General features: G+C 36.6%; 1 protein-coding gene across 3 annotated transcripts in view; it reads left to right on the top strand.

Annotated features, from left to right (window-relative positions):
• The first annotated feature begins 27 nt into the window (after positions 1-27).
• MED13L (mediator complex subunit 13L) overlaps positions 28-24,419 on the top strand; it is a 301,327-nt gene continuing 276,935 nt past the window's right edge. For all 3 annotated transcript variants that reach the window (XM_035017068.1, XM_035017069.1, XM_035017067.1), the window contains exon 1: positions 28-215. In XM_035017068.1, coding sequence (XP_034872959.1) covers positions 144-215 — 72 coding nt within the window. In that variant the 5' untranslated portion in view covers positions 28-143. The remainder of the gene's footprint in view (positions 216-24,419) is intronic.

Genomic DNA, 24,419 nt, shown 5'->3' with positions numbered 1-24,419 from the left:
GCCGGCCCTCGCGCCCTCCCCCGGCGGCGGCGGCGGCCCGGCCGCCCCGCGCTCCCCGGCGAGGCGCCGCCGCCCGGCCCGGCCTCGCCTCGGACGCCTCGCTCCGACATGCCCCGCTCTGGCGGCCGGGCTCGCGGAGGATCATGACTGCGGCAGCGAACTGGGTGGCGAACGGGGCGAGCCTGGAGGATTGTCACTCCAACCTCTTCTCGCTGGTGAGTAGCCGGGCTGCGGGGAGGGGGGCTGAGTCGGGGGGGGTCCCGGGCCTCCGCCGCCGACCAACTTTCTCCTCCCGCCGCCGGGACTTCGCCCCTCCCTCGCCTCTCCCCGCCGTTCGCCTCTCGCCGATTCTCCCCCTTTTGGATCGTCTCTCCCTCGCCTTGGATCCCATCCAGTGTTTATTTGGCTCTTTAAAAATCATTTGTGAGCGCGGCGCTCGGCGTGGAATTTGCATGTGGAAGTCTCAAAGCTGCGGATTCTGGGTCGCACTTCGAACGCCCACCCTCTGTTGCAATCACACCCCCCTTCCCCTCCCCTTCCCCCCCCCTTTTTTCCCTAAATGTGGAAGGCTTTGCCTTGTGCTGCCCGCGCCCGCGATAAGCAGCCTTTTCCCCCCTTGTCGGATCGGCTGCCCGCCCGCCCGCCTTTTGAATTTTTTTTTTTAATTCCATAATGACACCTGCAATTTCGCCCGAAAACAGTTGATTGAATGCGATTGTGTCAGTAAAGGACTCTTACACCCGAAGCTCCCGCGATTGTAAACATCGACAGCCGCCTGCCTCTCGGGGCTTACTACGCTGGAGAGCCGTAAAGCCATTGCACCGAGCCGACGGAAGGTGGAGAAGGCTTTTGCTTCTTTCTCTCCTCCTGTGTCTTTTAAAAACTGTTTTCTCTATCCTAACAACGAATCCACACACACACACAAAAGCAACAAGCTGGGCGGTTTGATAACATCGCTTTTATCTGCCTTCGCCTTTCTCGCGCGCTCTCTCTGATAATTGACAACTTTTCCTTCGGATTTGAATCGCCTGCCTTAATCTTGAAGCAGTTAGGGTGTCAATTGTTCTCCTGGAAGCCTGGCACCCGACGACGACGTCTAGATTCATCGAAATTAAAAATGTATAGGGCTCCAGCAACTCTTTCCTGGCGGTGGCAGTGACATTTGGTGGTAAATGCCATCTTTGCTTTTTATTGGGTCGTATTACCTAGCTCTGAAAACATTCACCTTGTTAAACCTGGCGTTTAGGCTAATGATTGCAGTGCGTGGTCTTTAAATATGTGCTTTGTGCATGAGTTACTGTATGTATAGCTATGTGCCCGGGAGACTACGAATTTGTTTAAATATTGAGCAAAGATTTGTAAACAGATGCAAGGCAATTATGTTTCAAGCGTAGAATATAATTGGAAAATTGGCTGAACGGTTTGTTTAATTTAGCCTTAAAAAAAAAAAACTTATTTTAAGTTATGTACTCTTTTGGGGGGGACTGCCTTTGGAGAGCATGCATTTTGGAAATTATTTTCTGCAACCTCTGCAGTAGATAGAAGCATTATTTTCTTTTAATCCTTGTTTACAATTACACTGGATAAATAATTTAGTGTTCAAATTGTAATTAGTTACATTTAATTATGGGTAGGCATAGATGCTTTTTTTTTTCTTTGAAACTAGTGGAGAAATACACATTCTTGCCAACTTTTCAAATGGAAGTGCAGTTCTATTAAATATTTCTTTATGCAGATAAAAAACATCAAAACACGTGATTTTTTACCCACAAAGACAGAGTGACATAATATCTGTGCTTTCAGTATACTATATAGATCAGGTTAATTTTTTTCCAACATATTTAGGTATTTAATCTTAAAATTTAATTATAAGTTTTAATTCTTCCTTTTCTTACTGTGATAATTTTCCCTTGATCTTTGACATGGGAATAGAATTCATTTTGCCTCCTCTTTTCTCTCCCCCAGAATATCATTTAGTATCAGTCAGATTCAGAGACTTTAATAGATTAGTAAACATATTGATTAAGGGGTATTTAAAATGGTTTTTTTTTGGTGGCTGGTGACCACATTGATGCTTTAACAGGTAATTAAAATAACCAAGGAGACCAATATTAGTGAGGAGAGAGCCCCGAAATTACCATTCTGACTGGTAATGGCTTGTGTATATGTGGCTAATTTATATACAGTAGATTTTGTAGACCATTGAAACTGTGTATGTGTAGCCAGCCTTTAAGATACATCATTTCTTTTATATTTTCTTTTTTTTCTTAAAGCTGAAGTAAGGGTGATAATGTTAAAGAGATAAGATGCTTGAGATTCTTTTGGAGAAACAAGCAATTTTATAATAGGAGAGGATTTTGTGTTTTATGACCGACTAGAGGTTTGTACTTTGGGTATTTCTCTCCTCAACCTTTTTAAACCAGGAATTGAGTGTGTGTGTGTGTGTGTGTGTGTGTGTGTGTGTGTAGGATTACTCATTAGGTGGCAGCTTTGAAATGCAGAACTGAAGAAATTCATGTTTTTTTTTTTTAAAGGACTAGAATGTCTGCATTCTCTTGTATGTGGAGGGTGGATAAGGTGCTTTTTTTTTTTTTTTAATTGAGAATCAGTTAAAAAGCTGCTGATAATGTAAAGTTTTGCTCATTCCAAATGAAGAGTTTTCCTTGAAAATCTGATGCAGCAGGAGCCTAGAATATTAAAAATATGTTGTCTAAAGTACATTGTATAGAATAGTTAATTCCAAAGGAGATAAAGTCATCCCCTGTTTAAAATAAAGCATATATTACAAGAACTCTTAAAGAGATAAGATAATAATAATATGATAATAGCATGTATTTTTCTTTTTGGCCCGCAGTTTTTTTGAGCAAAGTATTGTTTATAGAGAATTTACCTAGATACTCATATTAATGTGGATTGAAATATAAACTAGAGATTAAAGTTCTGTACCACACTAATGATCCACCCACTTTCTGTTACCTTGAAGTGTTCATTATGGCTTAGCAAAAGTAGATTGTGCAATAAACTGCCTTAAGATTTTTGTTAGTTCTTGTTTTGCTTTCTGATTTTCTACTGCATGGTATCAGATTTCCCAAATCCTCTGTCCCCCACCGCCCACCCCCATTTCCTAACATAAAAAATGCCATTGTGTATGTATGAGATGGGTGATTGGATGTGTTTCTTATTCTTAACGTTGTGAGATTTGTAGCTCCGGCATTAAATGCATGCCTTGCTGTTAACCTTTGTGACTCAAAACTGTTTTCTCAAGTTGTCCATCACATTTCTGGGAGACTCTTCTTATATATTCACTCAGTTACAATTCAGTTAAGTGTGTTAAATCTTGTCTTTTTGGAAAGTGTAACAGTGCACCCTATGGTGTGTCAACTCACCCTTGAAGGAAGACATAATTTCCAGATAGAAATATATCTTTAGTTTTGCTTCTTTAGTTTTGTTTCTCTATTGAGATCATATGGAGGAAAGTAATTTTGTGTTAACTAGATTTAAGTATATACTCTTTGAGATGGGGTGATCTGATTCTTATGTGGGTGTGTTCCGCCTTCAGGGTTGTTTTATTTGCTTAGAATCTTCCTGACTATGGGGTAATTGGGTGATGATACCAAATTTTCCCTCCCTGAATTTGAAACACGCGTACACATATTAGTACATACTTCCTGTGAAGGACCATTAATTCTGTATCTGAAGCTTTAAGGTAATCTGTTGTTGACCTGCTCTCTTTTCTCTTAGGAGATTTATATTTTTGCAGAGAGGGAAGATAGTTGTAAATATAGAAACTTTGGGATCTTTTCTTTTGAGCTAGAACAAATGGGGAGGGCTGTAAGTTGAAAATGAGCAAAAGGAATGAGTTCTTTCATCTTCTCAAGTGCCAAAATACATACACAGGGTATTTTTTCATCCCAATTGCCAATTTTAGTATTTAAACATAAAGCATCTTTTTTTCAGGATGGTTTATTTTCTTTAATGAAAATATTTATAATTTGCTAATGTGTGTTTTCTGTTTAGCATTTTGTTGTTACTAGCACATGGTGTTACAGTATTTATATATTTTTAATAGCAATAATTGCCACCCGGTAATAGTTGCCATATTAACCTCCAATTGCTAGTAAATATTTTTAAGTACATAATAGACAGCAATTTAAGGCATAGTGTAGCAGTTTACTGGACCGTTTTAAAGAGCCATTTGTACATGTGATGAGTTCATAATTTTAAAGAGAAAATAATGTACCTAAGACTTGCATGCTACAAAATAATGTTGCTGTCTTACTGCTTGAAGTGCTCATTGAGAGGAAGTTAGGTTGGGACTCTTCTTTGTGGGAATGAAGGCCTGGGGGTGCCTTTAGGATATAAGTGTTTATTGAGTTTATCCCAGGTGCTTATATAGCTTAGCATTTTCTTTGGAATGTTTTGGTCATTTTTTTTTTCATGATTGTATTAGGTATTTATTTGGAAAAAAAATCTCTTAAAGCATTCTATTAGAGAAAATTAAGTTATAGTAGTGGATTAATTACATATGTAAAAATGGATTCATCTTTTTTGTTCACTGGCTAATTTAGCCTTATTAATTGTATTCATCAGACACTTTCAGAGATCTCCTCTACTCTTGAGATTAATAAAGAAGATACTCTGTCACCAGTTTGTACTATATGCTATAAATTAAGACAACCATTTGCAAAAGATAAGTACATTTTTTTTAAAGATAAGTACATTTTATAGTTATGTTTGCCAGATTACTTAAAATTGAGATGAAACTCAATGTAAATAGTAAAAAGATTGCTTATCTGGATTTTTTTTTAATGAACAGTTAATGCAACTGTCAAAAGTTTGATTCAGAGATAGACTAAATATTTTTCTGAAATGATTTGACTTTTGATAGAATAATAATGTTCCCTGCTTCAGTAGTAGAAGGTACCGATGTGTTTTTTGTTTTCGTTTTTTTTTTCTGGAAGTGGGTAATGTTTATTTCATAGAAACTAGCCAGTGAGAGAGATCAGACAAAGTTTATGAAAATTAAAAATATGGTTGAATATTGGGTATTATTACTGAAATGTGCATTGCAGCTATTAAAAATTGAGATAAAGACTTTCTGCAATATTGTTATTAGTGCCATTTGTTTGAAATGTATTGTGTGCTAATCTGCTTTATAAACTATTTGTGTTGCGTAGTGTTGGTCACCAGAATTTCTATTTTGTGAGAAATAACATTTAATGCCTCGCAAAGTGAGGTTATTAGGTAGCCTTAAAATGTGCTTTGGCTTATAGTTAAAAAAATTCATACACACCCATACACGCGCATGTTTTGTTGCATAGGACTTGCTTAGAGTTTTGGAATTAATATTTGTAATGTGTTCTTGGAATTTAGAACTTTTTTTCCCTCTTGAATCATTTAACTTCTTTCTGATCCTGTTCAGATAATTTCCTTTTATAGTATGTGCTTTCATTGTTTATTTGAAAGATTTGAAGCTTGTTAGCTTTGTTCTGTTGGGGGAATTCACTTCATTACATAGGGGAGATGATTTTCCATTAATCTTGGTAAATATTAACATAAATGAGGAATTGTAAATTCAGACTCATTTGCATGAATGAAATATGTATGCATGCCCAATTTTTGTTTAGTATGAAGTCACTTATGTACATCAACATAGTTTTCTGTCTTTTCTTTAGTTGATATAAAAGTTTTAAATTCATTTCAAATATTGTGGTTGGTGTTTTATTTCTGACGGTTCCCTCACTCTGCTACAATGTTTTATTCTTTAATTTAAAAAATCATTTGTAGTATAGATTAGATTTTATCCCCATAAATTGGCTATCATAGTCTTCTTTTAGGAGTGCCTGTTTTGCTTGCATTTATGTTAGCATGCTTTAGTTATGTTTGTTGGAATAAAGTTGTTTTCCTTTTTTGAGCTAATAAAATGTCTTTCAGAGTACATTTGGATTTGATTCTGGAAAAAAGAGGAAAGATGACTTTTTATTTTTCTTTCTAGATGAGAATTAGGAGAATCAGTCTAAGGGAAAATGTTATGTCATTGGCCATCTCCATACTCTGGTTTATTATGTATATTTCTGAATGTTTATTTTCTTATTGGTGAATTGTGGTAGAATCCTATTAAAAACGTATTTTTACTACTGTGAAATAGCACAGAGCCCTGGCTGACAGCTTTCTACATTTTGTACTTTTTCCAGTTCAGTGAAATTCCATTACTGTTGAAGGAACCTCCTGAGTTGATTATATTAAAATTTCATTTGTGTCTTTATTTTGCATAGTTTAGATTTGTAACTTTAACTTAAGAAATGGAAAGGGGAAGATAAAGAGAATTAGGTAAACTTGCAGGTAAATATTTTCTCATTCATCACTAGATCTCTTTACTGTAATAGTTGAGTCATAATTTGTCCTGAATCATTGCATCAATTGGATACATTTAAGACATTTGATATTTAAATTTGAGGAAATGATTTGTTTTAAATAAAATATATAATTGTGAATAGAGTTTTTATAATATTGAGTGGGAATTTCAAAGATTGATCATCTAAAGGGTATATTAAATTGCATGAAAACTGTTTTGATTTTTTTTCCCCCCAAAGGGCATTGCTAAGTTTCTGAGGAAGTATTTTTGTGTAAGACACATGAAGCTTCCTCATAGAGTTCTACATTATTTCATTAAATAGGAAAGATGATTAAATCCATCTGGGTTTAATATGAGAGCTAAGAAGTAAAGTATTCAAAAGAGTATAATTGGTGTGAAAAAACATTTTGTGTTGGCAATTCTCATGATTAAATTTTAATGTCCTAAAGAGAAATAAGGAAAAACATATGTATATCTAACTCAGGAACCAGCTCCTAGTTTATTTTTTTATTATTTATTTATTTTTTCATGTATATATATGCCTGGCACAATCCTACTCATCTTTTAAGTAGGTCAAATATCACCTCCTCTGTGAAGCTTTCCCAGACTCTCACTGGCAGAACTAGTTACTCTTGCTCCGTATATGTACCTTCTTCTATGTACCTGTGATAAGCACATGAGGTTTTGTAGGGCGATGACACTGTCTGTATCATTTTTGCATTCTCTTTAATAGTTAGACCTTCATTAACTATTTGTTAAATAAATGAATTACTGGACAACTATTCTCTTCTCTATCTTATTCCTGAGGGAGTTCTCATTGCTCATTTAGGTCCTGATCACATTTATGTTATTTTTCTTTGAACTTACTTAGATTTTTAGCTCTGTATTCTGAATATGTATTTTCTAGGCCATATGTACTGTGGCTTGGTAATATTTTAGGTGAGTTCTAACCTTTTTTAAAGAGAATTCCAACTGATCAAGAGATGTGTGCTTATCATACATCAAAGGAATAGGAATTTAGTTAGTATTTAGTTTTCTGTAGTGTGGTAGGCGACCTATAGATTTTGGAACCTGTTAGAGATTTTGTTTGGGGCTTGATCTAGAATTCCTTCATTTTTATTCTTTAAGCTGTACGGTAGGGCTTTTGCTCAATCTTCAGTTTAGGATTACTTTTCATGAGCCCAGCATAATGGGCAGTGAATGGTAATGGGGAAAATTGAGTGGTATTCACATTTTTTATTAGTGACTAACTAGTAAGATCAGGTTGGTTGCATTATGGTTATGTGCCTCAGTTTCTCCTTCAGTAAACTTGATGGAAATAGGGCGGGAAATACGAAAGATCATTTTTGAGTACCTTTTAAGGAAAGACTAGAGAATGTGTTTTAATAGGAAGAGATTTCTAACAAATTACAACTCAGGTCAGAGAGTAGCCCTAGGCAGTTCACTAGGAAGTTGCAATGGCAAAATTAGTTGTTTTAAGTATGGCAGTTATGTTGTATTTGTACTTGTTTTAGGGGAGCAGAAGATTAAATTGTTCTTGTGTCTTTCCTCATAAATAAGCCATTGAGAAGAAAAACTTGAATTTTATCTTTGGATGTTCCAATTTTTCATTTGTATATATGATTCACAGTTGTGTGGTGTGTCTTTAATATGCTGAGTGATTTTGCTGTACCAACCCTAAGCTATGACTGGCTGAGCCTGGAAATTGAACTGTGGCTCTTATTTGGTAGCTTAAGCTATTAATTCCTTGGCAGCTCCAGAGTGCTCTTTGAACTTTAAATAGCAGTTCTATTAACATTTTGAGATTTGTCTCAGGGAATGTCAGAAATAGTACTTAATAAATATCTTTTTCTTCTTAAAAACTAAATCATGTTTTACTGTGACACGCATGTCACAACCCTTACTATGTTTTGAACAAAGTATACTCAACTACTGGCTAATTTCTATTTTCCATTTCATAACGCAGCAACATCTAAAAATACCGTTTAGACCTTGTTGAAGAAGTGAATTCCCCCACCCTCAATTGTAGTTTTTGTATTAGTCAAGTGGAATATGAATAGAGTCCTAAGTTTTTATCCAGAGGTGTGGAATTTTACATGTAGGTGTTCTTCAGCATTCTAAAATATTTAAGAAAGTTAATTTCTTTTTTTTTTCCATTTAAAAACTTACCCTTCTGTTGCTACAAATGATTGTTAGCTTATTTATGTTGTGTTGTACTTGATTACTTGTGTTATTTATGGCAACATTTTTATGGGAATGAACTTATATTTATTGTTCCTGTTTAGAATGTCAGGAGCACCTTTCCTCTGACTGTAATAGTGCTGGCAGTCAGAGCAGGCACTCCCTAAAATCCCTTCTTGGCCCCAGGCGGCGGGGAGTGAGGACAGCCCAGCACCTAGGCCCTTTTCTAGGCCTTAGAGAGAGGATTGCTATCAGAGAGGCTTGAAGAGAGTGTTGAGAGGTGCAGATTGGCCTCCCCCATGGGAAGAATTTTCCCTTCCCTTCCTGCTTCCTCTTTGATACACTTCTATTAAAACTTTGAGAATAGTGGCAGGTCCTGTGATGTCATCAGGAAAAGATTTTTGTATTTCTTTGTCCTTTAGCTCTTCCCTTACCTTTTTTCCTTCACTCACCATGAGAGATATGGTTTCTACTTGCTATTTTTTGTGGTAAATGAGGACTTCTGAGCCCTAGTGAAATGAAAAAGAGAATTGGGGGTGAGATTGGATGGGGTAGCCAATAAACTACTATTTAGAAACGTTAATTTCTTATATGTTATATTTGAGAAATTCAGGACTTACAGAATTCATTTTTTTTTTTTTAAAGATTTTATTTATTTATTCATGAGAGATAGAGAGAGGCAGAGGCAGAGGGAGAAGCAGGCTCCCCGGGGAACAAGGAGCCCGATGCGGGACTCGATCCCAGGACCCTGGGATCATGACCTGAGCTGAAGGCAGACGCTTAACCAACTGAGCCACCCAGGCGTCCCAGAATTCATTTTTGAATAATGTATATACATCAGTAGTGATTAAGATCTGGCCTTGGGCTTATAAAAGGGCTAATGCTTTGCTATGTGGGGATAAAAAACCTACATGTAATATTTAATTTCTAGGATGCTATATGATCAGTGCAGAGGAAGAACATCACTAACAGATAGCATAGGACCTTGTAGCCAGAAAAACTCAGAAGGGGAGTTTTAAACTGGATCTTTTTTTTTTTTTTTATGTTATGTTAATCACCATACATTACATTAGTTTTTGATGTAGTGTTCCATGATTCATTGTTTGCGTATAACACCCAGTGCTCCATGCAGAACATGCCCTCTTTAATACCCGTCACCAGACTAACCCATTTAAACTGGATCTTGAAGGAATTCCTAGAGAGAAATGGAAAGGACATTCTTTGGAAGCTCGGTTGACAACTCTAAGTCTGTCCTTGAGAATATTTGCTGAAGTGGTGTGTAGGAGAACAATTCTGATTTATGGTCTTGGTTCTTGGTTTCCTTTTAAAAAATTACAAAATGTTGAAATCTGGGGTGCCTTGGTGGCTCACTCAGTTAAGCATCTGCCTTTGGCTCAGGTCATGATCTCAAGGTCCTAGGATTGAGCCCCCACATTGGGCTCCCTGCTCAGTGGGCAGTCTGCTTCTCCCTCTGCGCGTGCCCCCCCATTTGTGCATGCATACTTTCTCTCAAATAAATAAATACTTTAAAAAAATTTATTTGACAGAGAGAGACACAGCAAGAGAGGGAACAGAAGCAGGGGGAGAGGGAGAGGGAGAAGCAGGCTTCCCGAGGAGCAGGGAGCCCGATGGTGGGCTCGATCCCAGGACCCTGGGATCATGACCTGAGCCGAAGGCAGATGCTTAACGACTGAGCCAGGCACCCCAATAAATAAAATCTTAAAAAAAAAAAAACTTATTGAAATCTAATTTTTGTTAGGTGGAAAACTTGAAGTGTGGGCAGGCCAATTTGGATTAAGAAAGGGTGATGTTAAAATAATCAGTTTTCTAAAATAATTCAGTTCTGAACTTTAAAAAAAAATAGTGCTATATTACGCAAAATGCTAATGACTAAAGTGACAAATATTTCAGAAACTGGACAGACGTGAATCTTAAATGAGCAGATGGGATATGAAACTAAAAGCAGGAGATAATCCAAGACGATATAGAAACTATTATGAGAAATGAATTGAGGAAAAACAAGTGTGTTAAATGGTATTACATTTAATAATGTGTTTAAAAGCCTTTCTAGGATTGCTCTCTTAACATAGACAAACTAGAATTGTTGAACTGTGTAACCCATCCTTTAAATTTTGTGCATTTAAAACAAATTAGATTTTGGTCCAGGATTACTTCTCATGAAGCCTAGACATTTAAGTCATGAATGTATATGTTATATGTGCTATACAGTTGACTATAATTTGCTTTCTCTGCAATAAAAATAAAGAGAATAATGATTTTTGGACACAGTCATAGTGGACCTTGAAGGGAGGAGAGGTAAGGAGTGAAAGATGGGGCAGTTTGCTATTTGGATGGCGGAGTACTGAACTGAAATCATTACATTTGACTGTTGAGGGTAGACTCTGGATTCTGGTGGGTTGCAGAATGAATGAACGGTACACTTTTCAGCTGAAGAAGCTTGATTGTGAAATTGGGAGTGGGGAGGGAAAGAGATTGAAAGGTAGATTGAAGGAAAGTTTTTAGAATGCAAGAGCCTCATTTGTGTTTGTGGATTTAGGAGCAACAGTAGTGGAGGGGCAGAAAGAAAGATGGAAGATAGAAGAAGGGTTGTTAGTTGATGAAAGGAGTCTGGTGGGAGTTGGTGGTAAGAACCCAGAAGATGGCTGGGGTTAGTGCTAGAAAAGAGTAAGACCCCTCAAATCAAAGATGTGAGGTTGTAAGATGTGATTAAGTGTGAAGTCAAGTCTCAGTTGTAGCTTGAGTGCTTTTCAAATTCAAAGAATAAATAAATATATTGAGCTTGAGCCTAAATTTTTACTTGATGTGCTTGTTATAATCAGCCATCTTTATTTTTTTATTTTCCTTTTTTTTTTTTTTTAAAGATTTTATTTATTTATTTATTTATTTATTTGGGAGACAGAGAATGAGAGAGAGAGAACACATGAGAGGGGATAGGGTCAGAGGACGAAGCAGACTCCCTGCCGAGCAGGGAGCCCGATGCGGGACTTGATCCAGGGACTCCAGGATCATGACCTGAGCCGAAGGCAGTCGCTTAACCAACTGAGCCACCCAGGCGCCCCTTTTTATTTTCCTTTAATGGTCATTTTAAGTAGGTCAGATATCATCTTCTTAATTTGTACACTTCAGAATTATAAAGCTAATTCTGAGCTAGTCATACTAGAATCGACACACATCTGCCCAAATGAGAAGTGCTCTTCAAAGTAAGCCTCCTTGAAATATGTATCAAATACAGTGTCGTTGTCCATATTTTTCTGGTTCTTTTCCTTTGGAATTGCTTTTAGAGTTTAGTCAGCCACTCCAGAAAATCTTATTTTAAGGGATGCCTCTTTGGTCAGTGTCTTTTCTTCTCTCTTTGTAATTTACTGTGTTCTGCTTTTTGCTCTAAATTGTTGCCCAAGCCAGCAGCTTAGTACCTTATGATGAGGTTCTTACTGATGATGAGCAAAAATCCTGGGAAGAACTCTACTTTTGGATATATGGCATACATACAGTGTAGATGTGTGCTAAGAATTGCTGCCCTGCTCTTACAGCTGCTTCTCAGGTTCTGAGTCTAGTGGTTCAATGTATTATGTTTTCAGACAGTTTCAGTGAAGGTGAATTTAGTGGTATATTAATTGGTAAGTCTGGATATTGGGACAAATTAAGTGGAGGTGGGATTTTTGCTTTTTGGGGATCAAGGCAATTATCATAAAGGGGGAGTAGCATTGTAAAGTTGTACCTTGTCTGTCTAGTGAAGATCAGATACCATGCTGAGGTCCATTTTTAGTGAGACTGAAGTAATCATTAAGAAAAGCCTTGGGATAAATAGAAGTATCCTGTTGAGATAATCTCTTAAGATTTTAGCAGAAAGTTTGAGACTGAAGTTTTTACCTTGCCTTTTACTGTTGGTTTACTCATCTGAGACTATCTAGTATGCCATCTTGTATTCCATAAATGCTCTTTAGCAATTCTTCCACTGGTGAAGATTGGGATACAGAGCACTCATATGTATTTAGAATTTCACTTTCTTGTGATCTGCTTTAGTTTTCAGTGGAGGGGAGGTGTAGAGGGTATTTCAACTATAACAGTCATGCCTATATTAGTTGTTTAGATTATGAGTTGCAGTGACAAGTATTTTCTATTTTTGGATTAAGGAATATAATGAAATTTTCTCAGTCAGCTTTATTTTTATGTTCTTCAGATTACATGGGTGAGTTTATTTGTAATTCTCTTTTTAAGTTCTTTTCACATTTAAAAAAAAGGAATTGAGGGGCGCCTGCGTGGCTAAATCGATTAAGTGTTCGACTCTGATTTCGGCTCAGGTCATGATCTCAGGGTTGTGAGATTGAGCCCCATGTCGGGCTCCATGCCGGGTGTGGAGCCTGCTTAAGGTTCTCTCTCCCTCTCCTCCTCCTCCTCCCTCCCCCCTTCTAAAAAAAAAAAAGGAAAAGCAATTGAAGTCCTTTCAAAAAATGTGGTGTTATAATCCTAGAGCTATAGATATCTTAGGAACACTTACTTACATGATAATTCTCAACAACAGGTACTTTTTAATTTTACAGATTTATAAAGCACCTGAGCAGTTTAACGTTTAGAAGTTATATCAGAGTATAAATCTACATCCCAGCTGCTTAAGACCATAAATATTTATCTTTTGAAATATAAGTTCTTAACTAAACTTTACTTACTAAAAGCATTTTTTAAAGTATGTTGGTTTACATACAAAATGTAATCATCTGTGTGGATTGAATCAAATGTCCTGATCCCAAGGAGATTAAACTTATTATATGTCTGTAAATTACTTGAGAGAGATATGTATGAAAATGATATTTTGTTGCTGTTTGGTGATACCATGGTGAAACTGAGGTTTGTAACCCAGACAGATGGTGCTGTTCTTGAATCTGTCTGCAGGATCCTATAACATTTAATTAAACAGTGGAATGATTCTCATGAGAACTCATATTTTGATATGTGTAAACTAATAAACTGGCTTCTTTAGTAAGTTTTATAAATTTGAGCTGAAAAAGAAGTATTTACTTGTTCTTAGGAAAGTTTTCTACTGAATCTGTTAAGATGAATAGCTTGTTTTGGTAGTTTATTTGATAATCTTAAGGAATATTCTAGATGAAACAATGAATGAAACTCACTAAGGGAGGCACTTTTTTTTTTTTTTTTAAAGATTTTATTTATTTGTTTGACACAGAGGGAGAGAGAGAGAGCACAAGCAAGGGGAGCAGCAGGCAGAGGGAGAGGGAGAAGCAGGCTCCCTGCTGAGCAAGGACCCCGATGTGGGACTCGATCCCAGGACCTTGGGATCATGACGTGAGCCCAAGGCAGATGGTTAACCGACTGAGCCACCCAGGCGCCCTGGGAGGCACTTAACCTTCTAAAGGAGCTTTGAGTTTGTTGCCAAACTTTCTCATATGGTGGGTGTGATACACTGTTAAGAATCCAAAGAGCTGACTTTAACATATTCCAGAAACTCTGAGAAATTTGGTGATATATGTTAATGTTCCTTTTAGAAAATTACTATTGATTTAGATTCCTTGTGATCCACCTTACATTTTAATATTGGAATTGAAAATAGAAATGTTTTGAACTGCCCAACCTAGTTTTAATAAATTATGTGGATTCAACTTTAACTATTTTGTAGAAGTTTGATTTCAGTGGTAATAATGTATGGTTGAGATGAATAGGTTTGTCAGTTACATAAATAGAACATATGTCATCCAACATTTCTGGACATCCTTGTCAATTATTCTTTCATGAGATACACTTTTTATTTAATGCCTAGTCTTTAATAGAAGGGAGACAAGACTGAAAGGTGATGTTTGATGCCAGATTGGATGACATGAAGAAGCTGTAAGTTTATTCTGTATGCACTGGGGGGATGCCTGGAGGGTTTTAAGGAGGATAATGACATGATCGGATGTATGTTTCAGAGAGAAAACTCGTGTGGGCTCTGTGGAGTGTAGATTATAATAGGGAGAAATCAAAGGCAGAGAGAGAAGGCTCCTAGAGTAGGCTAGATGTGAGAAATCATGCAGGGCTAGTAGGAGTGGAAAGAGATAAACGGATCGAGTGATATTTTGGAGGTACAACTGATAGGACTTGGTAACCAATTACATATGTCATGGGAGAGGAACCAAATGGCAAACAGATGTGTTCTTTCTTGGTCTTATGGCATTTGCATTTTTGTATATGTAAAACAAGGAGGAAGAGTTGGAAGCATCTATGTGCTATAGTTGTTAGCAGAAGACTTATGCTTTGATTACAGGTATGCATATATGAAAGTATTCACTGAGCCTGGGTCCTTGCTGTTAAGTCCTACAGAACTCAGAAAGTTTTAAAATTAATTATGGACAGGATCTTGGGGCAAAAGGCAGGGGATAGTGAAAAGAAAGTAAAAACAAACGTTAACATCTATAACCTGCCTGTTTTCAGAAAAGATTTGAGGCAATGAGAAGATTTCTCTTTCAAGTTGAGAGTGAGATTTATAAGGGGAAGGAGGGGTGGAGAAAAAACGTGGGGAAGAAGGGAGAAGGCAAGGCCTGTAGGGTGGATGGAAAAGGGCCTTTGGAGAGGTGTGGGTGGTGATGGTGGTGGTTGGAGGTGGAATAAATATTTTGGCAGAGGAAGAGCTAATGCAACTTTGATGATCAGAAATGGGCATGGAGAAGCCCCGACAGGAAGAAAGAGAATAGAGGTGTGTGTGGGGGGGTACCCTAACTACATAGCTTTTATTATGTGTAGAGCGTTTGCTTCTAATAGTGGTAAGCTCAGGAAGCAGATTACATATTTTCTCTGCAAATCTGTTTTTGGATGTTTTCATTGAGGTTTTTATTTAAAGGTCTTGGTTACATTTCATATTGGTGATATTTTTGGTAGGAGGAAGAAATAGACTTGTAACCCTGTTTTTCTTCTTGCCTTTCTGGAAATTGCCGATTTGTAGGAATTGATATAGTGGATAGAATAGAGAAGATACTTGTGAAGACTCCAAACAGTGTGTGTCTTTGGTGCCTCTTCCTCATTCTAACTTTGAGTTCCTTTCAATTTTTATTCTTGACATTCTGTTCTTGTTTCCTCAGCACTTAGCTTCCTGATTGTACAGTATTTTTATAGGTATTGAGAGTGTGATTGTTATGCTCTGTCATGTCTTTACCTCACATTTTGGGAAAAGTTTTCACTTTCTCTGTCTCTCTCTGCTGGTCCCTCTATACCCCTTTCGTTTTTCAACACATTCCTGGGCTCCCTGGGCTGTGGCGCCTTCCCTGCCTGTGCTGCACTTTCACTTGGCGGTGCCAGTTCTCAGTGAAAGCACTAAAATGTACATATGCACTTCAGGACTCTTTGCTGTAATCTCCTTGGTGTGGTGGGCATCTCTCCTGGTGTTCTGAGTGCACTTACTGGCGCAGCGTGTGCTATCCATTGTCAGTTGGCTGTAATTCATTCCGCCTTCCCATGTGGGTAGATTTTCACTTGGCTACCCTGAAGGTGGAGAGTTGGCTTTCTTGCAGTTGTCATTTTTCTTTAATTTCTCTCCAAGTGAGGTAGTAACTAATGAAATATGAAATATTTCCAAGAAATGTAACTTCCAAGAAATTAAAACTACAAAAATGAAAACAGTCAGTCCATTAGATCAGATTTACCCCAGCTCTTCCATTCTTGTTAATGTTCCCTTTTTGTGTACATAGAGGTAATCACAATATAAATATAAATATAGTTCTTCATTCAGCTGAATTCACTCACACATTTTCCATGTGGTTACAGTTTTATAGTTACAATTTTAAAAGAAGTTATGTATTTTATATATTTAATAAAAAATTATGTAATTAGTTTCAAATTCAAACAATATTCAAATAATAAAACATGAAGGTTCCCTGCCCCCATGGGGAGGTAACTACCAGTAGTTTAATTTTCGTCATTCCAGAGTTTTTCTTTTGCGTATGTTTGTGTGCATAGATACATATGCAGTTTCAAAATTGTTTTTATTAAATATGAGTACATAAAAGTAGTATGTATAAATCACGTAGAAAGAATCTTCGTGACAAAATGAACACCCATGTGCCTAATATTCAGAGTAAGAAAAAGAACATTTTATCGTTTGCATAGTCCTGTGCTGCCCTTCCCTTCCCATTCTTTCTTCTCCCTTCAGAGGTTAACGGTTATCCTGAATTTTATGTTTATCTTTCTGTTTTTTTTTTTCTTTTATTTAAGTAGGCTCCACACCTAGCGTGGAGCCAAATACAGGGCTTAAACTCACAACCCTGAGATCAAGACATACGCTGAGATCAAGAATTGGACGCTTACCTGACTGAGCCACCCAGGCCCCCCTGTCTTTCTGCATTTTTTTTTTTTTAAATCTCTTATTTTATTTTTAAGATTTTATTTGTCAGAGAGAGAATGCGGGCGCACACAAGCTGAAGGATCGGCAGGCAGAAGGAGAAGCAGGCTCCCTGTTGAGCAAGGAGTCCGATGCGGAACTTAATCTCAGGACCCTGGGATTGTGACCTGAGCTGAAGGCAGATGCTTAATCGACCAAACCACCCAGGCGTCCTTCTTTCTGTATTTTTAAAAAAATTTTAATTATGTATGTTTAGAATGTGTGTGTATATATAGTTTTGCATGTTTTTGAGCTTTTTGCAACTTGGTTTTTTAGTCGAATACTACTTTCTAACAGTGTGGATTTATAATTCACTCCTACACCCGTTTATGCATTCTGTTGATGATGGGCATATTTATAGCTTAAAAAATCACGGGGGAATAATTCTCCAACTTCTCCTGTAACATGTGTTTTCTGCTTAACATTGTCTGAAGATATTTTAAAGTCAGCAAATTTAGATATACCTCATTTTTTTCTGTGTGTTTTTTAATTTTATTTTATTTTTTTAGATTTTATTTATTTATTTGACAGAGAGAGAGACAGTGAGAGAGGGAACACAAGCAGGGGGAGTGGGAGAGGGAGAAGCAGGCTTCCCGCTGAGCAGGGAGCCCGATGCGGGGCTCGATCCCAGGACCCTGAGATCATGACCTAAGCCGAAGGCAGACACTTAACGACTGAGCCACCCAGGTGCCCCACTATATGTTTTTTTAAACAGTTGGTATTCTGCATTATAGGATGGATGCACTATTGTTTGACCATCAGCTGTGAGAAACATAGGTTAACTTTTTTTTTTCTGAATTAGTACGGTTATGCATTAAATTTTGATAGTTATAGCCATAAATTTTTAAAAAACGTGTCAGTTTACATTCCTATGGGCAGTATATAAATGTCCATGTCTTCTGTCCTCGCCTCTAATGAAACGTATCATTTAAATTTTTTCTACTCTGTGTAAGAAATATCTTAGTATTTTTGTTTTCAGTTATGTATTTCTAATGAGGTTATGAACATCTTTTCATATATATGGGTATGCATATTCTTGTGATTTTTCTTATTTTTTAGAAGCTTTTAATCTCTAAAAAGCCTTTTTGTTTTCCTATTTAAAATTTCCAATCACTGGAGAGCCTGGGTGGCTCAGTCGTTAAGTGTCTGCCTTCGGCTCAGGTGTGGGGCCCCTGCTTCTCCCTCTCCCACTCCTGCTTGTGTTCCTGCTGTCACTCTCTCTCTGTCAAATAAGTAAATAAAATCTTAAAAAATTTCCAATCATTCACTAATAGGAATCTGTATTTCAAGTTAGATCTTACATGTTACACACATTGTTAGAGCTTTTGCTGTTTCTAAAAGTGCTTATTAAATGCCTGGAATTGTCTAGTTGCTTGCCAGCCACATGCATTTTCTCATCAAGGTCCTGATGAGGTAATACTGTTCCCGTTTTTCAGATAAAAAAACTGAGGCAAGAATTTTAAGTAATGTAACCAATGTCACACGGCCAGCAGATGATGGAGCTATCACTGACTTCAGAGCCTAAACACACTTAACCAGTGTGTACATATTGTATGCTCTTCTTTTTCCTATCTAAATTCTTGAAGGGCTTCTATGAAGCTCCTCCTAGCTATTCCAAGCATTATTGGTCTCTTTCTTTTCTGAGTCTTTTAAAAATTAACAGTGTAGACCATATAATATAGTGCAAGCATGAAGGTAGAAATCACTGGAGTGTATAGATTTGCCTGAGATTAATGGAGTGATAATACAGTTTATATTTTTTTAAAGTTTCATCAGAGATTAATGGAGTAATAATGCAGCTTAAAATTTCTTCCCACAGATAGGGAGATAGATTTTTTTCTCCTAGAATGCTTTATTCCAAATTGAGCAATCATTTGGAAAATGAAAAAGTAGGATAGTTTATTGTTTTGATTGATGACTGGGGCAAGATAAAAACCTAGGTGACTGCATAGTCTCAAAAAAAAAAACACCCCCAAAACTTAGAGGGGCTCCTTGGTGGCTCAGTAGGTTAAGCATCCAACTCTTGATTTTGACTCAGGCAGTGATCTTGTGGTGGTGAGATTGGGCCCTGTGCTCAGCAGGAAGTCTGCTGGAGATCCCCCCCCCCCGGCCCCCCTCCCCATGTGTGTTCTCTCTCAAATAACATCTTTTTAAAAAAATTATCACCTCACTAAAAGTCTTTCAGTTTTTTTAAAATAAAGCTAGAATGCTCACATCAAAAATGACTTACTATAGTACCATAATGATGTGTTTATTAAAAACTAGACAAATAGCTTAAACAAGATAAAAGTTAAATTTTTTTTTTTATATGTATGCAGTGTGGAGGCAGGCATTTAAGAACTGGTTTGGTTGCTTCTCAGTCATCAAGTGTCCCAGGCTTTTTGTTGTTACTCCCTCATCCTTAGTTTATCATAAGTAGTAGCATATTGTCCAAGATCGTTGTTCAAATTCTAGTCATCATGGTGGCATTCTAGATTGGAAGGAGTAGGAAAGGAAGGAAGGACACAAAAAAAGTTAACTCAAAATTAACTTCTCCTTTTTAAGGAAACTTCCACCGAGTTCCTTAATAACACTTCTAGCCATACTCAGGGAAGTTTTAAGTGAGCATATTGTTCGCCTCAGTAATATAGATTGTATGTTACCGTGGAGGAAGGAGCCATTCATGTTTGGGTAGCCAACTAACAATGTCTGCTATACAGAGAAAGTGATAGAAATTACTGTTTATAGTCTGTTATTGCAGTTGGGCAAGAAATCATCCTAATGTCACTAATGAACTTCATTAAATAGTTCAGTTCCCAGAAATTTCACAAGAGTGCTCTTTTAGTTAAGGTTAATAAATATAAATCATTAACCAGTGTTCTGATGTACTTAGGCATGAAAATAATTTTTTCAAAAACATTGCATACTTTCTAAAAGAGATTCATAGGGGCGCCTGGGTGGCTCAGTCGTTAAGCGTCTGCCTTCGGCTCAGGTCATGATCCCGGCGTCTTGGGTTCGAGCCCCACATTGGGCTCCCTGCTCCACGGGAAGCCTGCTTCTCCCTCTCCCACTCCCCCTGCTTGTGTTCCCTCTCTCGCTGTGTCTCTCTCTGTCAAATAAATAAATAAAATCTTTAAAAAAATAAATAAATAAAAGAGATTCATAGTTAGGGAGATGAGCAAGATGGTAAGATGATATTTTGGCTCTCTTAAAAATAGGTTTTTTTTTCTTTGAGAGATTTTTTTCATGAATTCTTCCATTAGTACATAAAGTTTTGATTATAGAGGTATAATTTACATACAATAAAGTGAACCCATTTTAAGCAAGTACAGTTTCATGAGTTTTGACAAATGTATACCTATGTGAAACCACCACTGAAATCAAAATAGAAAACATCTGTGATGCACCCCCATCTCCAGATAACCACTATTCTGTTACTATAGATTCATTTTGTCTTTTCTAGATTTTTTTTTTTTAAATCAGTGGAATCATCTAGGATATAGTCTTCTGTGCCAGGCTTCCTATTGTTGTTTAAATAGGTTATTCTTTTTAATGCTAAGTTGTAATCCCTTATATTGATATACCACAATTTGCTTACTCATCCATTTATTGGTGATTATGAACATTTATGTACTGGTTTTGTCTGGGACATATGTTTTTATTTCTGTCAGTAGGAGTGCAGTTGCTCAATCATGTGGGAAACATGGGGTTCACTTTATAAAGAACTGTTAAACTTTTAAAATACGGTTGTATCATTTTACATTTCTACCAATTATATGAGAGTTCTAATTGTGATCCTGAGGTAACAAGGATTTTCTCTCATGATTTCTTTCAGAAGTTTTATAGTTTTAATTGTTAGATATAGGTCTGTGAACAAGTGATCCATTTTGAGTTTATTTTTTTTGTGGAATAAGGTAGGGGTCGAAATTCTTTTGGTATATAGGTATCTAGTTGTTCTAGCATTATTTGTTGAAAAGACTGCTTTTCTCATTGAATTACTTTGGCATCTCTGTCAAAAGTCATTTGAATATATTGGATATATGTGTCTATGTTTATGCATAAGTTTATTTCTGGATTTTATATTCTCTTCGTTTGATCTGTATGTCTCTTATGCCAGTACCACACTATTATGATTTCTGAAATTTTATAGTATGTTTTGAAGTTTGGGCAAATTCTCCAATGTTGTTCTTTTTCAAAATTGTTTTGGCTCTTCTGGGTACTTTGCATTTCAGTATAAGTTTTAGAATCAACCTGTCAGTTTTTCACAAAAGTTCCTGCAGGTATTTTTATTGTGATTTCATTGAACCTGTAGATCAAATTGGGAAGAATTGACCTGTTCACAATTTTAGGTCTTCCAGTTCATGAAACAGGGTCTAGCTTCCATTTTTTTTTTCCCCCGATCATTAATTTCTGTCAACATTGTTTATAGTTTTTGATATACTGATCTGGAACATATGTTATCAAATTTATCCCTAAGTAGCTCATATTTTTCAATGTTGTTTCAAATGGCACTGTTTTAAAATACTATTTTCTATTTTTTCATGCTAGTATGTAGAAATAGTTTTGTATATTTACATACTGCAACTTTCCTAAACTCAGTTATTAGTTGTATCTTTTTTGTAAATTCCTTGAAGTTTTGTAAATGTACATGATGTCTGTGAATAATTCAAGATGGTTTTATATCTTCCTTTCCATTTCTATGCCTTTTACTTATTTTTCTTGCTTTATTGCATTGGTTAGGACCTATATTACAAAGTTGAATAGCAGAATGTACCTCCTAGCTTTGTTACTGATCTTAGGTGGGAAGTATGCAATCTTCCATTATTACTTGTGATGTTAGCTGTAGTTTTTGAACATCTTTTTAATCGGGTTGAGGAAGTTCCCTTTAATTCCTGGTTTACTTAGTTTTGAATAGGTGTTGATTTTGTTAAATGTTTTTTTCTGCATCTGTTGAGATGATTATAGGTTTTGTTTTGTTAATATGGGGGATTTTATTAATGGGTTTTTGAACTAGTTTGATTCAATTATATTGATGGGCTTTTGGACTCATTCAGCTAAGCTTGAATTTCCAAGATACACTCCATGTGCAGGGTGTGTTACCATTTTATGTATTGTTGGATTGGGTTTGTTAGTATTTTTTTAATTTATGTTAATGAAAGATTACATGTAGATTTCTTACCATGTCTTTGTCTTGTGTTGGTAATGTTAGTCTTATAAATGACTTGGGAATTAGCTCCTCTGTTTTCTGAAAGAATTTGTGTAGGTTTGGTGGTATTTCTTAATGTTGGATAGAATTCACTAGTGAAGCCATCTTGGCCTTGGAGAATACTTTTTAGGAAAGTTTTAAATTATGAATTCCATTTCTTTACAGGGCTATACAGATTTTTAACTTATTTTTTTGTTTTAGTTTGGTAATTCTCTCAAAGAATTTGTCCATGTAATCTAAGTAGTTATATTTATTGGCATAAGGTGGTTTATAATAATTCCATTATCTTTTCAGTGTCTTTAGGATGTGAAATAATTCCTCCTCTTTCATTCCTGATATTGGTAATTTGTCTTTTCTTTTTCTCCTGATTAACCTTGAGAAGTTTGTCTATTTTATTGATTAAAAAACCAGCAACAGGGGGCACCTGGGTGGCTCAGTCAGTTAAGCATCTGCCTTCAGCTCAGGTCATGATCCCAGGATCTTGGGACTGAGCCTTACATAGAGCTCCCTGCTCAGTGGGGAGTCTGCTTCTCCCTCTGCCCCTCCGCCAGCTTGTGCTCCCCCCCAAATAAATAAATAAATAAATAAATAAATAAATAAAATCTTTAAAAACAAAAAATAAAAAACAAGACCCCAAACCAAAACCAAAACAACAGCGTTTTACTTTATTGGTTTTATGTATTGTTAGTCTGTTTTATATTTCATTTCTTCTCTTTTCATTATTTTCTTCCCTCAGTTTACATTTGGTTTAATTTATACTTCTAGCTTCTGAAGGGAGAAGTTTGGAGCAATTTTACACTCTTTCTTTCTTTCTTTCTTTCTTTCTTTCTTTCTTTCTTTCTACTATAAATATGAAAGTTACTGATTTCTCTTTGAGCACTGTTTTACTTGTACCGCATACATTTTTGTATATTTTGCTTTCATAATCAGTTCAGAACATTTTCTCCTTTTCCCTTGTGATTTCCTTTTTGTCTTACGTGTTGTTTAAAGGTATTATTTAATTTCCAGATTTTTGGGGAAGAGGGAGTGTTCTAGATATTTTGTGACTTTGTAATTTAAATCTGTTCAGAAATTTCAATTTTAAAAAATATATTGGGGTACCTGGGTGGTTTAGTCGGTTAAATGGTTGCCTTTGGCTCAGGTCATGATTTCAGGGTCCCGAGATCAAGCCCCACATCGGGCTCCCTGCTCAGTGGGGTGTCTGCTTTTCCCTCTCCCTCTGCTGCTCCCCTCTGCTTGTGCTCTCTTGTTCACATGCTCTCTCTTTCAAATAAATGAATAAAACCTTAAAAAAATATATGTCAGTATAAATTTAAGGCTCAGCATGTGGTTTCTCTTGGGTGAATGTTTCATGTGCAATTGAAAAACTTGTGTATTCTGTTGAGTATATTATTCTTATCATTATTATTTTTTTTTAAGATTTTATTTATTTATTTGAGAGAGAGAATGAGAGAGAGCAAGCACATGAGAGGGGGGAGGGTCAGAGGGAGAAGCAGACTCTCTGCTGAGCAGGGAGCCCGATGCGGGACTCGATCCCGGGACTCCAGGATCATGACCTGAGCCGAAGGCAGTCGATTAACCAACTGAGCCACCCAGGCGCCCTCTTATCATTATTATTACTGATATTTATAAATGTCAGTTTGGTTATGTTGGTTGATAGTGTTGTTCATGTTTTCTATACCTTACTGCTTTTCTGTCTACTTTTTCTATCAGTTGCTGAGAGGAGGCCTGCTAAAAACTTTAATTATAATTCTGGATTTGTCTGTTTTTCCTTTTAGATATATCAGCTTTTGCTTCATATATTTTTAAGCTTTGTTGTTAGATGCCTGCACATTTGGGATATACGTCTTCTTGAAGAACTGACACTTCTCTCATTACAAAATTTCCCTCTTTATTCCTTTATAGTCCTCTTGGAGTCCACTTTGTTATTAATCTAGCCATTTTAGCTCTCTTATTATTTGTATTATAACTTGTTTTTATATTTAAAGTGCATTCCTTATGGGCAATATATAGTTGGGCCTTTTAAAATTTTACTTATTCTGAGAATTGATTTTTTTACTTGTAATGGTTAGACTATTTGTGTTTAATATAATTATATTGATGATTGTGTTTAAGTCTACCATCTTGGCATTTTTCCCTATCTATCCCATCTGTTCTTTGTTCCCTTTTTTAGCCTCTTTTCCTGCCTGTTTTTGTGTGTTTTTTAAAAAAATTTTTAAAGATTTTATTTATTTGAGAGAGTGAGTGAGAGAGAGAGTGTGCACAAGCCGGGGGGGGGGGGGGGGGGGGGGGGGGGGGGGGGGGGGGGGGGGGGG

The sequence above is a fragment of the Mirounga leonina genome, unplaced genomic scaffold (assembly GCF_011800145.1).
Source record: "Mirounga leonina isolate KUSES-001 unplaced genomic scaffold, KU_Mleo_1.0 Mir_171, whole genome shotgun sequence".
NCBI classification, from domain to species: Eukaryota; Metazoa; Chordata; class Mammalia; order Carnivora; family Phocidae; genus Mirounga; species Mirounga leonina.
This window is presented reverse-complemented; position numbering and strand designations above follow the sequence as displayed.